Source organism: Saccopteryx leptura, chromosome 3 (assembly GCF_036850995.1).
Source record: "Saccopteryx leptura isolate mSacLep1 chromosome 3, mSacLep1_pri_phased_curated, whole genome shotgun sequence".
Lineage (NCBI taxonomy): Eukaryota > Metazoa > Chordata > Mammalia > Chiroptera > Emballonuridae > Saccopteryx > Saccopteryx leptura.
Window position 1 is genome coordinate 138,793,605 of NC_089505.1, and position 20,681 is coordinate 138,814,285.

A 20,681-nucleotide genomic window follows, 5' to 3' on the forward strand; every position below is an offset into this window, starting at 1 on the left:
ATGAAGTCACACATCTTTTATACCCAGGGCCCTCTGTAGCCTGTTCTGGCTGCCAACCAAGGCCAGAGATCTGAGCAGAAACGCCTGCCATGCCCATGGGAACGCCCCTCCAACCAGCAGAGAGGCCTCCTGGTGTGGCTTTCTGGCGTCTGAAGCGGGAGGGCCATTCCTGAGCTGGGCATTCAGAGTGAGGCCCATCGGACCTTCTTCCACCTTCTCACGTCCTCCTGACAGAGGCATCTACGGGCAGAGCCCTAGGAGCATACACCTGCCACCACCTTGCTGCAGGCCTATCTCACTGACCTGTAATCTCAACCCTCCCTGAATAAATCCCCATCCTCTGAGTGCCAACGTCAGTCAGCTGGCACCTCTTGTGGGGCACCCAGGCTTCTCTACCTGTTCTAGAGTCATCTGTGTCTGTGCCTCAGACCCCTGCTGAGGACAGGCCCCTGTGGAGGGACTGCTGATGGTGGCCAGACACGTATCAAACAGGTGCTGAGGGTGCTTCCCTTCCCCTTCCAAGGAGGGGATGATTTGGGTCTTATTTGTAAGGCTTGTCTTTCATGCTGGTTCCCTTCCAAATTTAACCCAGTCTTGGAATTACAGAGCAGAATTCTAAGTGCCAGGCAGCGCTCAATGCTGGAGACAATGGGCCACCACCCCAGCGGCATGCCCTGGGGCATACTGGGAGTCCCTGTCTGGCCTACCAGGCGCAGGGGCAGAGCGAGACCTGTATAGCCCGGCTTGGCTGCCTCAGCTCCTGGTGTCTCTCCTTTGGAGCCCACAGCTCATGATAACCACAAGACCACAGCAGTTGCTCAGGCGCTTCCCAAACTACTCACTAACTACAGGGGATGTCAAGAGAAACAAGGGAGGATCCAGGAGGCCCGACTCCTCCCGACACCTCTCTGACTACCTCCAGACCCAGCGGCCTCCCTTTGTGCCAGCCCTGCACCTAGAACTCAGCTCCTTAATTGTAAGGACCAGACGTACCTCAGGTGAGCTGCCTGCTTCTCCTACTGCACAGTCAGCTCCTTCAAGGAAGCAGGCACCAACCCTCTTTATTTTTTTATTTATTTATTCATTTTTAGAGAAGAGAGGGAGAGACAGAGATAGAGAGAAGGGGGGGGGGGGCTGGAAGCATCAACTCCCATATGTGCCTTGACCAGGCAAGCCCAGGGTTTCAAACCGGAGATCTCAGCATTTCCAGGTTGACGCTTTATCCACTGCGCCACCACAGGTCAGGCCAGGCACCAACCCTCTTTAAACTCCGTGTCTTCCCCCCAGCCCCCAGGGCACAGAAGGAGCTCCAGACACAACACCCATTGGCTGAAGGGAACTTTCTAAAAGGAGACAGAACTCCAGCCCCAGCCCCCTCCCCCCACTGTCCTAAGCCTGCCTCGGGATGGGGGTAGGATGGGAGGCAGGAGGAGGGAGGGTGGGGATGCAGACACACCTTGCCGGGACAGCACAGTGATGGGGATGCCGGGGTCACTGAGCTTGATGAAGGGGCCACACTCGCTGTCGATGCCCTCGCGGGCCAGGAGGAGGTTTTTAGTGCACACGTTCCCATGGACCAGGTCCTTATCCTCCTGCAGAGAGAAGGGAGAAGGGGCGAGCTCAGCAGGGCTGCCCCAGGGCGGCCTGTCTTCCATCCTTCTCAGCCTCTCCATCTCCAGCCCTGGCCCCTCAGAGCAATCTCTTTACATCCTCCACTACAGCCAGACCTAGGCAGCCCAGCTGTCCCATGCAGTGTGTGATTTGAGCACACTATATAATGTCCCTCATCAGTGACACAGAGAGGTAGTGGGGCCTGCCTCACAGAGCTTTGTGAGAATTAAATGGATTAGCAGTTCCTTCCGACCACCCCCTACGAGGACAGTCATTCTGGTTCCTCGTGGACCACCACAGACATCACATCAGAACATACTTACCAAGTAACTCAGGGCACTGGCCAGCTGTTTAGCAACTTTGAATTTCCATGGTGTGGTGAGGACATCACTTTTCCGGTGCATGAAGAGATCCAGGGGCCCTCCCTCCACAAACTCTTCCACCATGATATCTACAAGCACAAAAATAGCCACACCTGGAACCTTCTGTCTGGGACAGTACTGTCCCTCGTTCCCTTCAGCTCACTCGTGCTGGAACGTAGCTCGGGAGGATGCAAACATCCTTGGGAGGGCAAATGGCAGAGCGACTCGGAGCTGCACAGGCTGGTTCAGCCCCTGCCCAGCGCTCCTGATACATCCACTCCAGGGAACAAACTCAGCTTACTCACCCCGCCTGCAGGGCCCAGAGCTAGCAACAGGTCAACAGTCAAGAAGTAAGTGAAAAACAAATGGGATTTTAGTTCCATATTCACTGTTAAGTTAAACAAGTGACCTGCTCAGTACCTCAAATTCCTCGACTGCAAAAAGAAAGGCAAGAAGCCTGGAAAACAGAAGAGGCACCAGTCCCTAGCTGTCCTCACACTACGCTCCCCAGCCTGGGCCAGCCTCCCCCTCCGACGACCACACTCACTCTCCACGTCTCGGACACAGACGCCGTAGAGGTACACGATGTGCTTGTGGGAGACCTGTCGCATCATGCTGGCTGCCTCGAAGAAGGCCTGTGGCAGGACAGGACAAAGGGGTGTTAAGGGTCAGGAACCACTGGTCTGACCCCAAAGGGGTTCTGCCGAGAGGAAGTCAGTGGGTCCCAGGAAAGCTCACGACTCATCCAGGCCCTGAAAACATCCCCTGGTCTTCACTGCCTGAAGGCATTGCCACGCCCTTACCTTGATGCCATTGTGGCTGGGATGTCATATTTATTTAGAAAGCCTAACAGGATCCAGAGCCAGGCTGGTGGGATAGGCTAACAATTTCCCCACCGGACACTTATGCCCACCACTTCCTCTTCCTTTAAACTTCAGGAAATGGCCATGTTTGGTAGTGTTAGAATAAAGGGAAACCAAGGTAGCAGACCTCTGTCAAGATTTGGCTTCATCACTCTGCTAGTCTGTGGGATCCTGAGTAAGTCTTATCCTCTGGGCTTTAATTTCCCAGACTGAAGTGAGCGCCCTGACTGCATCAGGGGCTTTGAGAACATTCGGCCAGAACCTGGGGCCAGGGCCCTCTAGGCAGGAAGTGTGGGGAGAGGGAGACAGGACCGGAGGGGGATAGGGGTGGGGGAGGCTGTTCAATCCACTTCATCTCCAACCCTCCCCGCCTACTTTACGCATACCCCACTTTATCTAAGATTACATGTGAAAAAAGGAATTACATAAAAGACAAGTTTGAAAACCACAAATAAGCCAAAATAAGGGCAAAGGTTCTTGCCAGCCCACTATGCCCCACTGGCCCCAGAAACGGGAGTGGGGAGGGCAGGGTTACAAGGAAGACACTTGCCAGAGAAATGTCCCTGTGGCTGGGGTCTAAGACTTTGAGGATCACTTTTATTCTCTTCTCTTCAGCAGTCCCTTCGTCATCCTTGTAATCCACCAGGGTCCCCGAGTAGATGTGTGTCCGCGTGCCTCTCCCAAGGTGCTCGCCCTGGAGAAGGAAGCAAGAGGCTGGGGTGACCACTCTCTGGGGCTGCTGTGAGGCCAGAGCCCGGGACAGGCCTTTGTGGGAACACGTGATACCAGAAGGGGTGGGGTGAGGCCAGTGAGCTCCAGCGCGCGGCCTCCAGTACCTTGTCCTGGTTAGGCCTCCAGAGAAAACAAAAACCTACTTGGCCAGCATAGCTGTGGCACTTCCTGGGCCTCAGGAAACAGTCCTCACAATCCCAAACACTCCTTCCTTTATACTTCTAGGAACAACCTGTGACCAAAACAGAACCCTTCCTACCGTGAAACTTCCAGCAGGGCTGCAATGGCCAGTGTCGTCAGCCCCGCCCAGGCCTCCAGAGCAGAAGCAGAGAGGAGCCTGGCGGGGACTCTGCTCACAGACTGGTACAAACACAAGCGACTTCGTAAGCCTGGCGCTACTGCTTGCTGGTCATTTATCTTAGGGACGTGCTTTGACCATGTCCAGTGTCTGCGTACTTTCTGTAAATGGGGATGACGAAAGTACCTGCCACATAGGCTGCTGTAAGAATTAAAAGAGCAAATAGAGCCCTGGCTGGTTGGCTTAGTGGTAGAGCGTCAGCCCAGCGTGTGGAAGTCCCGGGTTTGATTCCCGGCCAGGGCACACAGGAGAAGTGCCCATCTGCTTCTCCACCCCTCCCCCTCTCCTTCCTCTCTGTCTCTCTCTTCCCCTCCCGCAGCCGAGGCTCCACTGGAGCAAAGCTGGCCTGGGTGCTGAAGACAGCTCCATGGCCTCCACCTCAGGCGCTAGAATGGCTCCAGCTGAAACAACGCCTCAGATGGGCAGAGCATTGCCCCCTGGTGGGCATGCTGGGTGGATCCCTGTCAGGCGCATGCAGGAGTCTGTCTGCCTTCCTGCTTCTAACTTCAGAAAAATAAAAAAAGTGCACGTACAAAACTTGTACACTGAAGGCCCTTATCCCAGCACCCACTACAAATGAAAAAAAAAAGGATGGTGGCTGACTCCTAGCCTTATTCCTGCCCCCCACAGGAATGTACACCATCATTAATCGGGTTTATTAATTTGCACAAATGCTACCATTTGTCATCTGTCGTTGCAGAACGGCTATACATTTGCCCTGTCTCGTGTATCCTAAGGGCCTGTACCTATTCATTAAAGCTGCATCTGTCATGAAGCCATTCATCAAGGTTATGGGAAGCTGTGTTCCCAGAACACCCTGTAAAGGCCATATGCTCTCAGAATAATTACTCTTCCCCAGGAAGGTTCCCTACTCCAGGGCCAAGTCACGGCACCACGCGGTTAGTAAGTATTCCACAGCAACCGCGAGGCCCCGCACAACCCCCGGCCATGCTGCTCCCTCTGTTTTGCCTGGCACCTGCCTGTCATCCTCTAGGCTTTGATGCCACTTCCTCCAGGAAGCTGTCTCTGTCCTCTCAAAGGTGGGATGATCGTCTCTGTGAGCCCCACATCCTGCCATCCTTCCCTACTTAGGACCAGTCCCGTGATAATATTTATCTACTTAGGATGGACAAGACCCGCCTTCTCGCCCAGACCGGGAGCTTGCTGAGGCTGGCACTGTGCCTGGCACGCGGCGTGCTCCATCGCTGTTGGCTGAATGAACGCTCGAGGCATGGAGGATGGTGCTTATCTGTCCAGCAGCTCCAAAGGAAGGAAAGCAGGGAGGCCCCAAGTACATGTCACGTTACAGAGAGAAGAGAGGCTGGGGCAGGGCTGCTCTGGCGATGTCAACCTCTGGACACTGATATGACACCACCAGAGGGACAGAGTAGGGAAGAGCAGCCTTCAGTAAAGGACTTAACAGGAATGGAAGTGAGACAGTCGTAGCTGCAGACTGCCCTCCCTCAAAGCCTTACCCAGCCATTTAAGGAGTTAACTTAGTCAACTAACCAACCAACCCCATGCTTGCCACCCTCCACCAGACGTGTCCCCATGATGTGCCCTCTAACCCCTCCAAGGTGTCACAGCCTCTCCCAGGTGGTAAGTGGTCTTTTGCGAATTCTTTCTCTCCAGGGCTGCTGGATGCTGTCTCCTTAGCGCCCCCTGGTGTGTGGCTCTGTGTAAAGGGGCTGCGGAACAGAAAGGGAGAGATCCCCTTGGCCTCACACCCGAGCGCAGCCAAGAGGGGAACAGCCTAGGTGAGGCTGCAGACTGGGCGGAAGGCCTGCCCGCGCTCTTCTCCTACTGGCAGAAATGCTGCATCTCCTGCTCCCTCACTGTGTTGCGTGTGCCCTCAGCTGTGCTCCTTCTAAAAGCACCATCAGAAGGTCCACACTACACTCTGATGTACTTTGTCATACAGCATGTCATGGGGTAGTGAGGTCCCTGCACCCTAGACAACCCCACAAACCCTGACTAATCCTCTTCCTTCAAGGAGAAAGCATCCCTGGGGAGCATCAGCAAGGTGCTGGTTAAACTGTTTTAACTCTGAAGGGACAGTCTCCTTGTTCCTTTTCCACTAAGATCTGCCCAAACCTGACTTCCTCCTTCCAAAGTCCCCAATCCGCTGGAATGGGCAGGACCTCGCCTGGACCTGGGCAGGACCACACCTGGGCTCAGGCAGGACCACACCTGGGCCCGGGCAGGACCAAAGCTGGGCCCGGGCAGGACCACACCAGGACCTGCAGCAGGACCTCGCCTGGACCCGGATAGGACCAAGGCTGGACTCAGGCAGGGCCTCGCCCGGACCTGGGCAGGACCTCACCTGGACCCGGATAGGACCAAGGCTAGGCCTGGGCAGGACCACACCGGGACCTGCAGCAGGACCAAGGCTGGACCCAGGCAGGACCTCGCCCGGACCTGGGCAGGACCAAGGCTGGGTCCAGGAACCACAGCCGTGACTCACTTGCATTATGTCTTTCTTGAGGATCCGATCGAAACTCAGCTGACTCATGGGGTAGACAGGCTGCCACTCCTGGGCTTTCTTGGTAGCCACAAGCAGGTTGGAGATTTCTGCGGAAGAGAGTGGAGAAGTCTGAGGGGCAGCAAAGGCCCAAGATTCCAGTCGGCGATGCCTGCCAAGCCGAGGGGCTTGCTAACACACATCTGTGCATTTGTTGGTTTCGTTCAACAAACATTTACTAAGAACTTCATCCCTGCCCTCCAGGAGCTCACAGGCTAATAACAGAACCAAAAGCAATCAGATAATTAACAAATCAAAAGGAAAGCTGTAATCTGTGTAGCTACTCGAAGGACAGGCAGAGGCGCTGTGGGCTGACAGTTGGATCTGTCCCGGGAGGTCAGGGAGGTGCCCCAAGGACCTCCTGCTCTACTCCACAGTCCGGTGCACAGTAGGCACTCAGTATTCGTGCAGTGTGAATGAGTCGTCAGGACATGAGCTGAGGAGGGAGAAAGAAGTAATACGCTGGGCCAAAGGAGTGCTGGGAACAAAGGCAGGAGGATGAAAAACGTTTTATGCAGAAGAACAGGACAAATGACCCATACAGGGGGCTGTGCCTGAACCTCTCTGGGACCCCACACCGCCTGACACCACGGGGCACTTACTAAATATTGCTGATTGTAAAGATTACGAGCACACTGTCCCCCAAATTTTGATTCAAATAGCAAACCAAACACACTACAAAATCTGCCGGGCCAGGGTCTGCACAGGTGGCTAACTGGGAATTTATGGTCCATGGAAGTCGCTTCCCTCCCGGAGCCACTGTAAGCTGCACAGTGAGAGGAGAGAGCCCTGTCCATCTGGACGAGCAGTGAGTGTTCTGGGAACCTCCCGAAAGGTTTATGTTTTTGTCAATTAGCTGCTGAGTACCAGCTCAAGTGACCCGAATGTGTTCTCTCAAATCCTCACTACCCTGCAAGGCAGGGTTTGTTTCTCCTTTCTTTTCTTAAGCTAACATCTTCTGCTTTCTCTGTGCCAGCCACAGTTCTAAAAGCTGTACCACTTTAACCCCTTGGTCCTCGTAACAATCCTATGAGGTTAGCTATAATATTCTCATCTGCCCCTTGTATAGGTCAGAAAACAGATTCTAAGTGATTCAACTGTTTGCCCAAAGTCAGGCAGCTAGTCAGCCCCAGACCAGTATTCACCTTGAAGTCAGGGATGGCTCCAGTCTCTTAACCTTCTTCCCAAAGCACCCTGGCTCTAGGGAGAGGTACAAATCTGCATGCTGGAAACTGGGTTCAGGTACAGATCGCCCTTATTATCATATTCTCAGTCCGTTCTCCTCCAGCCTGTTCCCTGGGTCAAATCTGACTCAACAGGCACTGAGGACTGCCGTGATGGAGGCGACATCGGGGACGGGCCACGTGCACGGTGTCCTCAGGGCAGGGTCGGGGCAGGGCTGTCTGGGCAGTGACAGGAGGGTGGAGCCAGGGCCATTTACGGGCTGATGATGTGCACGGCTGCTTCACAGGGAACACAGCACGTGGGTGCACATGTGCGCAGGGGACACCATTTAACCTCCCTGAAGCTGCTTTCTCACTAGAAAAGTGGGGGCGCAATCATGCCCCTTGCTGTGAGGAAGGAATGAGATGCTGCCCGTGCAGGGCTGACTTCAGCGCTTAACACGTTGTGGCTGCTCGGTAACCGGGAGCTGCTGGAAGTATGACCAGTTTCACATCTTAGCAACATCGTCCTGGTCATATCAGTGGTTCCCCAAGCCTGGGCAACAGCTGCAGAAGTCCTCAGCGTCGGAGCTAAGGGTTCAGAAATCAAGTACCAAGCCCGACTCCGCAGAGAAGAGTGGGAGAGGGTCAGTGGTGACGGGGCGAGGGGGTCCTGCGGGCCCCTATCTCCTCCCTCCCACGATCACCCTCAGACTTGGAGAGACCGGCAGGGTTGGACGACACAGAAGTGGTGGGCTGTCACACCCACTCGGAGTGGCTCCTGCTTTTTAATTATTCCATGAGGAGTTTCTCAGTTGTGTTTTCAAGTAAGAAACCCAGGTTGGGGTCTGGGTACCAGAACCTCGTGGTTAGAAGGGCAAAATAATGAGAACTCATAATGCCACTCTCTAATTTTCATGATCTTACCACTTCCCTAATTTGCAGTGGTGGAGGGAGAGGGCTTCTGAGGGCCGGTATGGGCGGCCTCGCACACAGTGCTCTTCCTCTCCTGCCAGTCCCGTCCCTGCCCTTCTTTCCCCTCCCTGCAGCCGGAGTCACGAGAATTGGCTCCAGCCCCAGAGTCTCGGGCTGGTGGCTGCACCTAATGCTGTGACAAAGGGGAGGGGTCACTGAAGTCAAAAGGCCTTTCTGACTCCCCCCACTCTCCCGCTAACTACCTAAGTGACCTTGGGCCAGTATAATCAGGATAACAACATACTCTAAGTTCTGAAGATTAAATGACTTAAGACATGAAAGACCCTCTCTAACACTGCCTGGCAAACTGCAAGCATCACTCACACGATGGTAGCCATTCCTATTATCACCACCAATTGTCTACTGCTACTACTGCTGTAACCACTATTGATATACTAGCTGTGTGGCCTTCAGCAAGTCACTGACCATCTCTGAGCCTCAATTCCTTACCTTTTTAATCGCTACAAAGAACTATGATGTAGATGAAAGAAATGCAAATATGCATTTATATTGCTTGGGCCTAGTCCACCAATATGGTAGCTGCTGCTGCAAATTCACTTGACAGCATTAGTCAATGATGAGTCTATGCTGGGTACTGTGCTTCCCACAAGTCACAGAGTGGTAAAGGAGACCCAGATCTTGTCTTACGAATTCAAAATAAAGGGGAAGGGACAGACACTAAACATATTCAGTGCAGGCTCCTGAAGCCTCTACAGAGAGCCATCACAGAGGGTTCGATTCTATTCCTGCACCCTCCCTCCACAGCTACTGGCTCTTGGGTCAGGTCTAGCAGAGGTGGCGGCTACCCCACGGACATTCCCAGCTGCTGCCTGGGAAGAGTCATGTCCCAGTCTCCTACCTGCCCCTACCTCTCTCTGCCTGTGGCTGCTATTCCTCATGTGCTCAACCTCACCCAGAGACCACTAATTCCTAAGAAAATAAAAGTCACTTCCAATATCTGGGAGAGAGACTGTGTGAGTAAATAGGGTCGCCAGGCTTTAAGGTCTCAGCTCACTCTGAGGTCTCACAGCCAGGTGGCGGATGCATTCTCACCTCTGCGGAACATCTTCCAGCACACAAACAAAAGCAACAGTCATTCCATGAGACTGGCTGGGAACCAGATCCGATCAACAAGAACACGAGTCCTTCCTCTTTCACTAATTCAGTGACAGGCCCTTGCTGGAGCATCAGAAACATTCAAACATCAAGAAGCCAGGCCCTTTCTGTCCTGCTGTTTGTCTCCTCTGCCCGCCCCTGACATGAAGACTCACAGCTGCATTTTTTAAAAAGAGTGCGGCACGTCTTACACTCTCAGAGTATGTCTGACCACTCTTACGGGGGCCTCAGGAACTGTGCTGCCCTTTGAGGCCTGACCCCTATTAAGGGAAGGAGCTAATGCACAGAACATCAAAAAACCAGTATTAAGGGATCTGGCATTCAGGGAGAACCTGCATTCAAACCCCTTTTTGACCCTGACCTTCAACGCCTCTCCAGGTCTCAGTTTTCTCATACATAAAATGGGGCACTAGACTGAATGCCCTTAGTCTGCTTCCAGTTCTCCCCTTCTAGAAGGTGCCGAATCCAACTGCAGTGCACCAGTGACAGGTTCACGGGGCTTTAAAAAGAGCAGCGGAGTCCTTCACCCTCCTGGCCATCTCACTCCCTGATCCTCTGTGGCTTCTCACTCCCTCCAGGATCAGGTTCTAGCCCCTGTGGCATGCAAGGCCTTCCCCGACCCTGAGCCTCCCCACTCGCAGTCTCACTTCCCCCTTCTTGCTAACCTCACCACACGCGCCGGCCCTGCAGACCTCCTCGCAGCCCCTGCTCTGCCTGCCACGATGCCCCTGCACATGCTCTGCTGGAAATGCCTTTCTCTGACCAGCCAGCTCCAGCTCCTTGGTCAACACTCGGCTCGACCCGCTCCCTCTGTGCACTTGCCATTCCCTGTGACTCAGACTCAGACCAGTGCTTCTTTGCGAGCCTAGGGTCTGATACATATGGTAATTATAACACCCGTTAATTACATCCTGCAGTGGCCTCGTTTCCCTGCAGCATTTTCTGTATTAGACAGGAAAGCCCTGAAGAGCAGGCACTGGGTGTCAGGCATTTCTGATTCTTTGCATCTAATATAGTTCTTGGCCCACAGATGATGTATCAGGAACGTTTCTCAAATAAACCACTGATAGCAGAACCTCAAGGTATTTTATCTTAATGATGCTGAGAAAAAGTGTATGCTTTTTCTTTAGAAAATGCTAACACTTGAGGAGTGGGATTGTAGTTAAGGACAGGCGTTTAACAAAACTCAATGGAAAACACCTAGAAAGTATGTGGAGGGGCCACTCTCAAAAGCAGCCAGCGCCTTTCGGCCTGGGTCTGGGAGCATCACCGAGGCGCGGGCACTGACCTCGGGGCTTGGGCTGGCAGCAGCGCTTCAACACGAAGCTGATGTTGTCCGTGCGCAAGATCTGCTTCTTGAGGTGGCTCATGAGGTCCCCCAGGCTGGGGAAGCTGCGGTCCGAGCCGTGCAGACTATAGCGACCCTTCTGCACCTCGATCTGAAAGTTCTTGAACTGTTTCTGGCCACCCAGCACCTGCCATTCAGGAAAATGAGAAGAAACGATGTTTTAAATGGGTGGGAACAACAGAGGGAGATGTGTGATGGGTACAGAGAAGCTCGGTGCCATCTCTGCAACATTTATGTGAACCTAAAATTATTTAAAAAATGAAAGTTTATCCTAAACAAGTAAGCAAAATAAATCTATAACTAATAGAAAGGGGTCTGAGAGAAGGTACTGAGAGTAGGGAGCTGACAAAGGAGACAGCATAACAGAGCAGTGATTCCCACAATATCATCACTTGCTTTGGAAATAAAGAATGAAATTCATGGAAATACCAACCTTCCTGGGGCCGCTGCTATGATTATATGACACGGTGCGTATAAAACACTTAGCACTTTATAAATGTCAACAAATGTTATTATGCATGAAATAATAATTACTATATCAAAAGTTATCCAGGAGCTCCCTTCCAGGCCACACGTTTATCTGAGAAGCACCTGGGAGGGGGCATGTGGCTGTCTGTTCCAGTGTCAGGGTTCCATGGCGCCTTGGAGCACACGTCTCCCTTCACAGGCACTTCTGGTACCAAGGAAACTATTTTAGTGGTTAAGAATGAAAGTTCTGGCCCTGGCCGGTTGGCTCAGCGGTAAAGCGTCGGCCTAGCGTGCGGAGGACCCGGGTTCGATTCCCGGCCAGGGCACACAGGAGAAGCGCCCATTTGCTTCTCCACCCCTCCGCCGCGCCTTCCTCTCTGTCTCTCTCTTCCCCTCCCGCAGCAAAGGCTCCATTGGAGCAAAGATGGCCAGGGCACTGGGGATGGCTCTGTGGCCTCTGCCCCAGGCGCTAGAGTGGCTCTGGTCGCAACATGGCGACGCCCAGGATGGGCAGAGCATCGCCCCCTGGTGGGCAGAGCGTCGCCCCTGGTGGGCGTGCCGGGTGGATCCCGGTCGGGCGCATGTGGGAGTCTGTCTGACTGTCTCTCCCTGTTTCCAGCTTCAGAAAAATGCAAAAAAAAAAAAAAAGAATGAAAGTTCTACTTATGGTGTCAATCAGGACAAGATATTTAAAATCTCGATGCCTCAGCCTCAATACTGGGGGCCATATCACCTACCTGACAGGAATAATATAAGGCTTCAATGGGAACACTTAGGTAAAGCGCTCAGCACAGTGGCTGTTGAGCTAAAACAAACAGTAGGAGTAATCTTACCTGTGGTCCCTGTTTTCCTCAAGTAAGGTGATACCAGGAAGATCGTGCCACTGAATCACTGACATTCTTGGTACAGATCGATTCTGCCTCAAAAGGAGGTTGGACTGGCTCATTCAGGTTAAATGTACTAAACTTCCTCCAAAGACTAATGAACACGGAAGACAGGCACCTTGCCAGACAACAAGCCTGACAAGCCGGGAGGCTCTGCGCCTGAACCCGCTGGGAAGCCTCGCTGTGCAGCAGTGCCCAGACAGGCACCGCCCGACAGACATCACCCAGGGCGCTTGGCAGCACTGGGCACCTTCTGCCATTTCCTCGTCCCACTCTTGCGCCCAGTCCCGAGGGTTCTCTGATACTTTTCCTTTCTGTGTCTGAGGTCTTCAGTATGCTAATGTGCTGACTTCTGTAAAACACACTATGTTTTAAAATACTCCACTTCCTGTATTTAAAAAAAATACATGAATAACTAAGGTATTTGTGGTCTAGTGCAATAAAGTCAATAAATCTGGCTTTTCTGTTAGCCTTCCAGATTTCTCTCACATCATTGCAGGCTTCCAACTAACCCTGAGTCACTACCAGACATCTCCAGTTGTCAAACACAGCACAGAGATTTGTTCAAGCGTCTGAAGCCACTGTCTGGGGAAACCAGGTCAATGCCAAGGTGAGCTGGCCCTCTTGGCACGGACTTGTACAGGGAACGCCACAAGGGCACACAGCTCTGGATCTGTGCTGATCTTGGCTCCAGTGTAAAATATGCACCCTCAAAAATTACACTAAACTTCGTGAGTGTTGGTGTGAACTGATTTTCTGGGTGTGTCCCATCTTCCAGAGCCACAGTGGACCCCTCCCGGGGGCCGCGTGAAGGAAGAAAAACAGAAGGTGAAAGGGAAAGCGTATGGGTCTGGCTGCTCGGGGGAGAGCTCCTTTGGAAAGCAGGCTGCCTGTCAGACCTGCCAGGGCTTTTCTCAGAACCCCAGACCTTCCACCCCACCCCCAGGAGTGGTCCTCTCCACAGCAGCTTCTGAACCAGACTGCACTGGACACCCTGTGGCCACATGGCTCGGTCCATGCCAGTGTCCCGACTGACCTCAGGCTTTTCAAAGCAGGTGACGGTCATGAGGATGTTGTCAAAGTCAGTACAGCTCCACCGCAGCACATACATGCCCTCCTCACTTCCTTCTTGCCGCAATTTGTTGATGGCATATTCTGTGCTAGAGGGAGAGGGAGGCAAAGGGAGAAAAAGCTCACCAAACAGGGGCACTGCAAAGCCCACGGGATAACCACTTGCTGAGCTGCCTCGAGTCTTGCAGCCCTATCACCTTCCCTGTCCTGGGACCCAGAGGCCTCTCAGATACGGTATACAGGGGGCAAGCAGAAATGCCGAGGAGCCTTGACACCGCTCATCTGCATTTCCAAGGTCTAGAACACAGCTCGGCCTGCTAGCCAAGGCCCTGGGCCCTGATCGTCCCCAGTCTCCCCCACACATGCTGTCTCTAGTGCTAGCCAGAAGAGCACCCCTAGGCTGGTGACATGGAGCTGCCCATGATAGGGGTACCGCCCTGCCATCTCTAGGCAGCACAGCTGGAACATGGGCCTTGGGAAAGCACAATTGCGGGGTTATTCTGCTCATTGCTGTACCCCCAGTAACCAGAGCACTCCTGGGCTCGCAGCAGCTGCTCAATAAATGAGTGAAGAATTGAATAAAGAAACCACTAAAGAGGAGAAAGATGTGAGAGGGAACAGGCTGTCTTGCACTCCTTTGTGTCCCCAGGACCAATCAGTGCTGACACACGGAGGGCAGTGACAGCTACTAAATGAACACATGGAGGAGGGCCGCACACCTGGTGCACAGCGCTCAGTGAGCACTGGGCAGAGGGCTGACCCCTCCATGCCTCTGTACATGCTTACCCCTTACAGGAGAGGCTCTTTCTCCTCTTTAAGACCTGGTAAACCATTGTTAATTCTTCAAAATTTAATCAGATTTGAATGCTGCCAACTCTGAGAAGGTTTCTTAGGCAATGAGCTTCAGTCCCTGCCTCTCCCCAACGTGAAACATTAATTCAGTCAATAAATACTGCCCAAAAGCCTGCGATGTGCTGTGCACAGCCCGGCTCCGAGCGCTGAGGGAAAGCAGTGAACAAGCGGACACTGTCCCTGCCTTTACAGAGCTCATGGTCTGGACAGTGAAAGTACGCAGATAAGAAACAAACAGAAATAAATGTACTGCCTGACCAGGCGGTGGTGCAGTGGATCGAGTGTTGGACTGGGATGTGGAAGGACCCAGGTTCGAGACCCCGAGGTCGCCAGCTTGAGCACAGGCTCATCTGGCTTGAGCAAAGCTCACCAGCTTGGACCCAAGGTCACTGGCTCAAGCAAGGGGTTACTTGGTCTGCTGAAGGCCCACTGTCAAGGCACATATGAGAAAGCAATCAATGAACAACTAAGAAGTCGCAACGCGCAACGAAAAACTGATGATTGATGCTTCTCATCTCTCCGTTCCTGTCTGTCTGTCCCTGTCTATCCCTCTCTCTGACTCTCTCTGTCTCTGTAAAAAAATAAATAAATAAATAAATGTACTATGTCACGAGGTAATAAAGGCCGCTGAAGAAAAATAAAGCAGAGCCAAGGAGCCAGGAAGAGTAGGGTGCAGGGGGGAGGAGACATGTTATTTTATAAAAGGTCATCAGGGAAGCTTCACCGACCAGGTGATAGCTGAGTCAACAACTGAAGGAAGTGGTGGCTGTCTCGATTCTGGAGGAAGGGCATTCCAGGCCAAGGGGAGAACAAGCACTGATCGTGGCTGGGCAATGTGAAGGACATGCTCACCATAACACCGAACCCCTTGCTGTGCAAGTCTGTGTGTGTCAGTCTCCCTGTGGGTCTGGGAGCCTCTCTAAGCCAGGGTTCACCCCACTAACGAACTTCCTGTGCACAGGGTACCAGGACAGGGAAGAAGGGGGAACGGTGTCATGGGAAAGGCAGCTGAAGAGACGCTTCCCAGATATATTTCGGTCTGAAAAGAGAGACCAAGAAGAAACCCAGCAGCTGTTTTCCTCTGCCTGAATGGCAGTCCTACGTAACAGGAAGTAAACTGAATCCCTGTTGCTTCAAATGGCAGAACTTACAGAGAGACAAATTCAGTTTCAGAATAAGAATGGTGTGTATGTCTGTGACCGTTAGAGCTGGAGGCATTAGTTAGAGCTGACTGGCTGCCCCGAGCAGTACGAAGGACCGCGTCACCAGGGCTATTTGAGCACAGGCTCCTAGTTCTGAGATGCAGGGGGACAATATCTCCAGCAAGGCCCCATGCAGCTCTAAGGTATGGTCAGCCTTGCTGTCCCCATCATTCATCTGCTACCAAACAACAAACTTACTCAGGATTCCATGATTTTCTGCTCTGCCTAACACTGAGACCTGTTCCTATCTTTCCTGAATCACCCTTAATCACCTTGACTTCTTGTATCATCTTTCTTGACTATCTGGCACTGCACGGGATTAGGAAGTGCAGCACTTCTTGGCCAGCTGTGAAGATGTGAGCGCTTAAACTATGAGGAGAACCACGTAAGGGAGAAGAGGTAGGAGCTGCTGCAAGGACCAGGGAAGAGACAGCAGGAAGGCCTGACCACAGACAACAGGGACAGAAAAGAGGGCACCGAAGCAGTACTAAACAACATGCTCCACCGGCCCCAACCTAAACAGCTGGCTACACCTGTGTCTGAAGCCACTCTCCCCAGCACTAAAATGTGGGGAGATGCACCAAAAGCAACTGAAAAGGTGACAGAACTAACCAGATTGGACCGTGACAGCCATTCAGTATGTTGTGGACGATCAACGGGGGAGCCACATCAGTGCAGAGGTAGTGGTGGGCGTCTGCCGTGAGCCGAAAGTAGCCGTCCACCAGGGACACAAAGGACAAGGCCTCCTCATGGGAAGAGAGTTTCAGTTCCTGGTGAAAGAGAAGAAGTGTGCGGTTATAACATCTGTCTATCATCTGAAGCAGTTGACTCTTTAAGAATGTACAAAGGGCAAAGATATTTAAAACACAATGGAGAATGCATGACCCCAAAGGAAAACCCCTTTTGTTGATAACAACTATACCCCTTGCATTTATATAGGATTTTGACTGTTCCTCACTTTCTCAGCTATTATCTAAAAACCATCAGATAAGGTACAATGTGTTTGTGTGTGAGGAAGGGAGAAGGGGAGCTGTGGCAGCCAAGAGACCTATGAAGAAGCTGCTACCTGGGTCTAGATGGAAAGCTACGCCAGGATCCGAGTGGCAGAGGTAGGAAAGTAGAGATGGGAGGAGCAGAGCCTAAGCGGTATCCTAGTGTTGGCACTAAGCACTGACTGACTCTGGGCATCATGCCTGTTTTACAGAAAGGAGGCAGTGCACAGATGCTTGACCTCAGGCAGACTTGGTCTAGGACTCAGTGGTTGGCAAACCGTGGCTCGCGAGCCACATGCGACTCTTTGGCCCCTTGAGTGTGGCTCTTCCACAAAAGACCATGTGCGGGCGCTACCTCAATAAGGAATGTACCTACCTATATAGTTTAAGTTTAAGTTTAAAAAATTTGGCTCTCAAAGAAATTTCAATCGTTGTGCTATTGGTATTTGGCTCTGTTGACTAATGAGTTTGTTGCACACTGGTCTAGGTGGAACTACTGGATTATAACTCAAGACACAATGGTCCCAGACACAATGATGAGGCTGCTAGATTAAGTCCAGGGACCTCCGAGGGATTAGAGGAGGCAGAGAATCCTACTCAAAGTGGGAGAGGTAGAGGTAAAAGTGGAGAAGAGGGAGGGAATTTCTATGGAAGGGAGGTTCTCAGAAAAACACTGGGAGGTGAAGACAGGTAGCTGTTTTTTGTTTGCCTGTCCTGTCTTGATTATATAGCCCTGAACAAAGGTTGCCCATTTGAGAGGAGCAGTGGGGTCAATCAGGAATATCATCTGGGCAAGGAAGGTATGTACAGCCATTATATAGAGCTCTGACTTACAAAATATTAAGTAGCAGATGAATCTTTAGAGAAAAACAAAATACCGCCAGAGTATAAGACTCTTTCCATAGAACTTAAAAAAAAAAAAAAGGAGAGGCTGGCAGCAGAGAAAAACAGGCAGTGAAGGGGAGGGCAGACGTCAGCAGTAAGACAAGATAAAGGTAACTGGAGTATTCACACTGCGCAGAGAGGCCCAGGGAGTGGAGCTCTGCTCTGGGGCTGTGAGCCAGGGAGGCCAAGAAAGGGCGGGGCCCCCACACGGAGAGCAATGCAGCAAGGAGACTCTGTGCTGAATGCGCTTCCTTCCCAGGGTAACCTGGCATCCACCCGCAGATCCCCCCAGAGCAAATTCAAAATGGGCTGGGTAGCCCTTCAGGCAGTCATATGAGAGAGACCATGTAAGCAGTTAAGTTCCCTAATAGAAGAAGTCTGAATGGAAATGGGAGACGTCAAGGAGATGCAACAAGGAGAGAGAAACTAAGACATGATTTGATAACGTGCTAGCATAAAGCTTTCCTGAAAGACCAGGCTGGAAATCCCTCAGCTGTGAAAGGACAGGGAAGTGAGACAAAGAAAGCATCACACAAGTGTGAATCCGCAGATTCTTGCTATTATGTTTAAGCATATGTAATTCATTTTTATACAAAAACTGTCAAATATTGGTGATTTCAAATTGTTTAGTTTAACAGCTGTGTGACAATGGGTAAGCTATTGAATCTTTATTGCCTCAGTTTCCTCCTCTGTAAAACAGGGATAAATAACAGAACCAACTCATAGGGTGATTATGAAAACAGAGTTGACATTTATAAAGTGCTTAGAACAGGCAGTGCCTGGTATGTAGTAAGAGCTCGTGTTTGTACAAGAAAATAAAGTAATGGGGAGATCAAGTATTCACTTATCCCTGGCTTCCTCCTGCTCCCTACATAGCACTGTAGCTTGGCACAGAGTCACTGGCCATGCGGTCAGAGAGAACTCTGCCTTACATGATCGGTGCACTAACTGGGTGCCAGCCTTGCCTCTGTCAGCCAGGACAGGAAGGGGCAGCCTCACAGGAATTGTCCCAGCTGGTGGCTGCTCCCTGCTGCCATGTATCTGAAGGGTGTGGCCATGCTGAAGTGCCAACCTCCCGGTCACCAGTCTCTGGGATGGGGAACGCCTTGGACACCAAAGCAGCACAGGCAGAGCTGCACTCTCCCACTCTGTGACCTTGTACACGTTTTCACACCTCGCCACAGGGCTCGGGTTCCCCACCGGAAACGGAGCCAAGATCCCTACACCTGAGGTTCTTGTCAGGATGAAATAAGGTAGACACAGCACATAACACGGCCTAATATCTATAATGTGCTGAATAAATAATACTTATTTTATTTTCTTCTTCCATTTTCCATCTGCCCACTAACATCTATGTGGGCTCTGTACTTCTCCCGTCATTTGATTTTTTACTATGGTTTCCTGATGAAATTCATGTTTGTTTATTTTTTCAAAAAGGGGAAGAAATGAGAAAATTAAAATCCCCATAACCCCACTATAAATAACAATTTAATATTTGATTATTTTTCTAAGACCATGTATAGGTGTATACATACCTTTTCAAAGTTTTTTGAACAAAACCGGTACCATGCTATAGATAGTTTTATATTCTGCTCTTTTCTATTTATAAAGCATTTTCCCTGGTTATTAAAAAAAAATCCAGCAATTTATTTATATAATATTCTAACTTACTTAGATAAATTAGGATTTATTTTCCCACTCTCCTATTATTGTATATTTAGGTTATCTTCAGTATTTTGATACTGTAAATACTTTTGGGATAAACAGCCCCATTCACAGATCAATGTCTGCATTTCACTGTCTCTGAAGACCAATCCTGAGGTGCCTGAATGGAGGGGATATATTTTCAAGAGTTTTAATACACGTACTTAAACTGCTTTCCAAAAAGTTCTACAAAAAGACAGGTTACTCTACTTGTAAAAGGGAGACCACCTGTCCCAACCCGTACCACCAGATTCTTTCCCTGCACTGAGGATTTGCCAAATTTTAGGCAACACATGGTACTTCCCTAGCACCGACCACCGTCCCTCCGCGAGCGTGCCAGGCCTCCCCTCTCGCTGCTGGCCGTGACCTCCCTCACGCAAACATGTAGATTGTGGCAGGGTTCCCACTTCCCCTGCCAAACTGGCGACCTGTCTAGATTATGTCCTCAAGTGATACCAAAAGAGAGGAAGTAAGATTGAACACCTCTTCCTCTGTCCGTGAATCGACTGGGTGTGCCTGACACCATGATGAGGACACTACTGTGGCCACAGCCACTGGCCCCCCGTCTGCTGAAGTGCAAAGTGGGGCTTCCCACCAGCCTCACCAGGGCACCCACCCGTTTCTGTGGAGAAACCACGCAGAAGCCCTGGGGGGACGTTGACATTCACTGATTTTCTTGTCCTTCAAATCCACTAACTTTTGTGAGTTAAATACCAAAAAAAAAAAAAAAAAAATTCTGATGCTAAAATATCTTTTGGGAGGGCCGCAAACACTGAGACAGACACACATTTGCAAGATCAAACAAAGGCACTGGAATGTACAAGTGTAACAAAAACTGACATTGATAACATCAGTGTCAGCAACAGGGACTTTTTGGCTTAAGTAAGACAACTGTCAGATGTTCTCTTTGGGACCAGAACACGGAGAAGCACGCGCAAAGCCTTCCCCTGCCTGCCAGGCCCAGATTGCACACTTCTGCTGCACACTTACCATTTTTCTGTTATCCTGCTTATTAATGCTGACCACAGACTCCTTTATTACAATGTGAGTGATTTCAGGGAAGTAAGAAAAATTGTTCCACTCTTCCCGGATTTTGTTTTTCTCCTCCTCCTTCTTCTGTTTATTTTCCAGTTTTTTCCGTTTTAATTTGTTCTTTTCTTTTTCACTGGGAACAATCTGGCAACATGCATGAAAGTGACAAAGTTAGGTTGGCTTTCTCATTTTCTACTCGTAGAAGGTCGGTGTTTCTGAGAAATCAGTGCAGGGTCTCCATCCAAGGAGAAAGCCACCTTGCCTGCCTGGTTGGGCAGGGGGGTTGGGAGAACTGGCGTTATGGGCTTAGGATTGCAGTTCAGGGTCCTATCAGGGAGTATGGGAATTTTACACCTGCTGAAACCTTAAGGAACACACCGACTACACTCTTTACATAATCTATGATGCATAAGTAAATTCAGAACGGCAAATAACTGTACTAGACACACACCACCATTAGGACCCCACTTCTAGGCTTGTGTGTGTTTCAAAACAGGCAGAATGCATGCTCTTTTGGATAGAGCATGGGCTTTCTCTAGAAT

At 51.0% G+C, this 20,681-nt stretch overlaps 1 protein-coding gene across 4 annotated transcripts in view; it reads right to left on the reverse strand.

Moving 5' to 3' along the window:
* Positions 1 to 20,681, reverse strand: part of JAK1 (Janus kinase 1) — a 157,265-nt gene that overhangs the window by 13,102 nt on the left and 123,482 nt on the right. For all 4 annotated transcript variants that reach the window (XM_066376478.1, XM_066376474.1, XM_066376476.1 and 1 more), the window contains 9 exons: positions 20,098 to 20,283; positions 16,139 to 16,296; positions 13,438 to 13,561; positions 10,990 to 11,176; positions 6,391 to 6,497; positions 3,387 to 3,530; positions 2,521 to 2,608; positions 1,935 to 2,062; positions 1,457 to 1,592 (listed from right to left, as the gene is read on the reverse strand). In XM_066376478.1, coding sequence (XP_066232575.1) covers positions 1,457 to 1,592; positions 1,935 to 2,062; positions 2,521 to 2,608; positions 3,387 to 3,530; positions 6,391 to 6,497; positions 10,990 to 11,176; positions 13,438 to 13,561; positions 16,139 to 16,296; positions 20,098 to 20,283 — 1,258 coding nt within the window. The remainder of the gene's footprint in view (positions 1 to 1,456; positions 1,593 to 1,934; positions 2,063 to 2,520; positions 2,609 to 3,386; positions 3,531 to 6,390; positions 6,498 to 10,989; positions 11,177 to 13,437; positions 13,562 to 16,138; positions 16,297 to 20,097; positions 20,284 to 20,681) is intronic.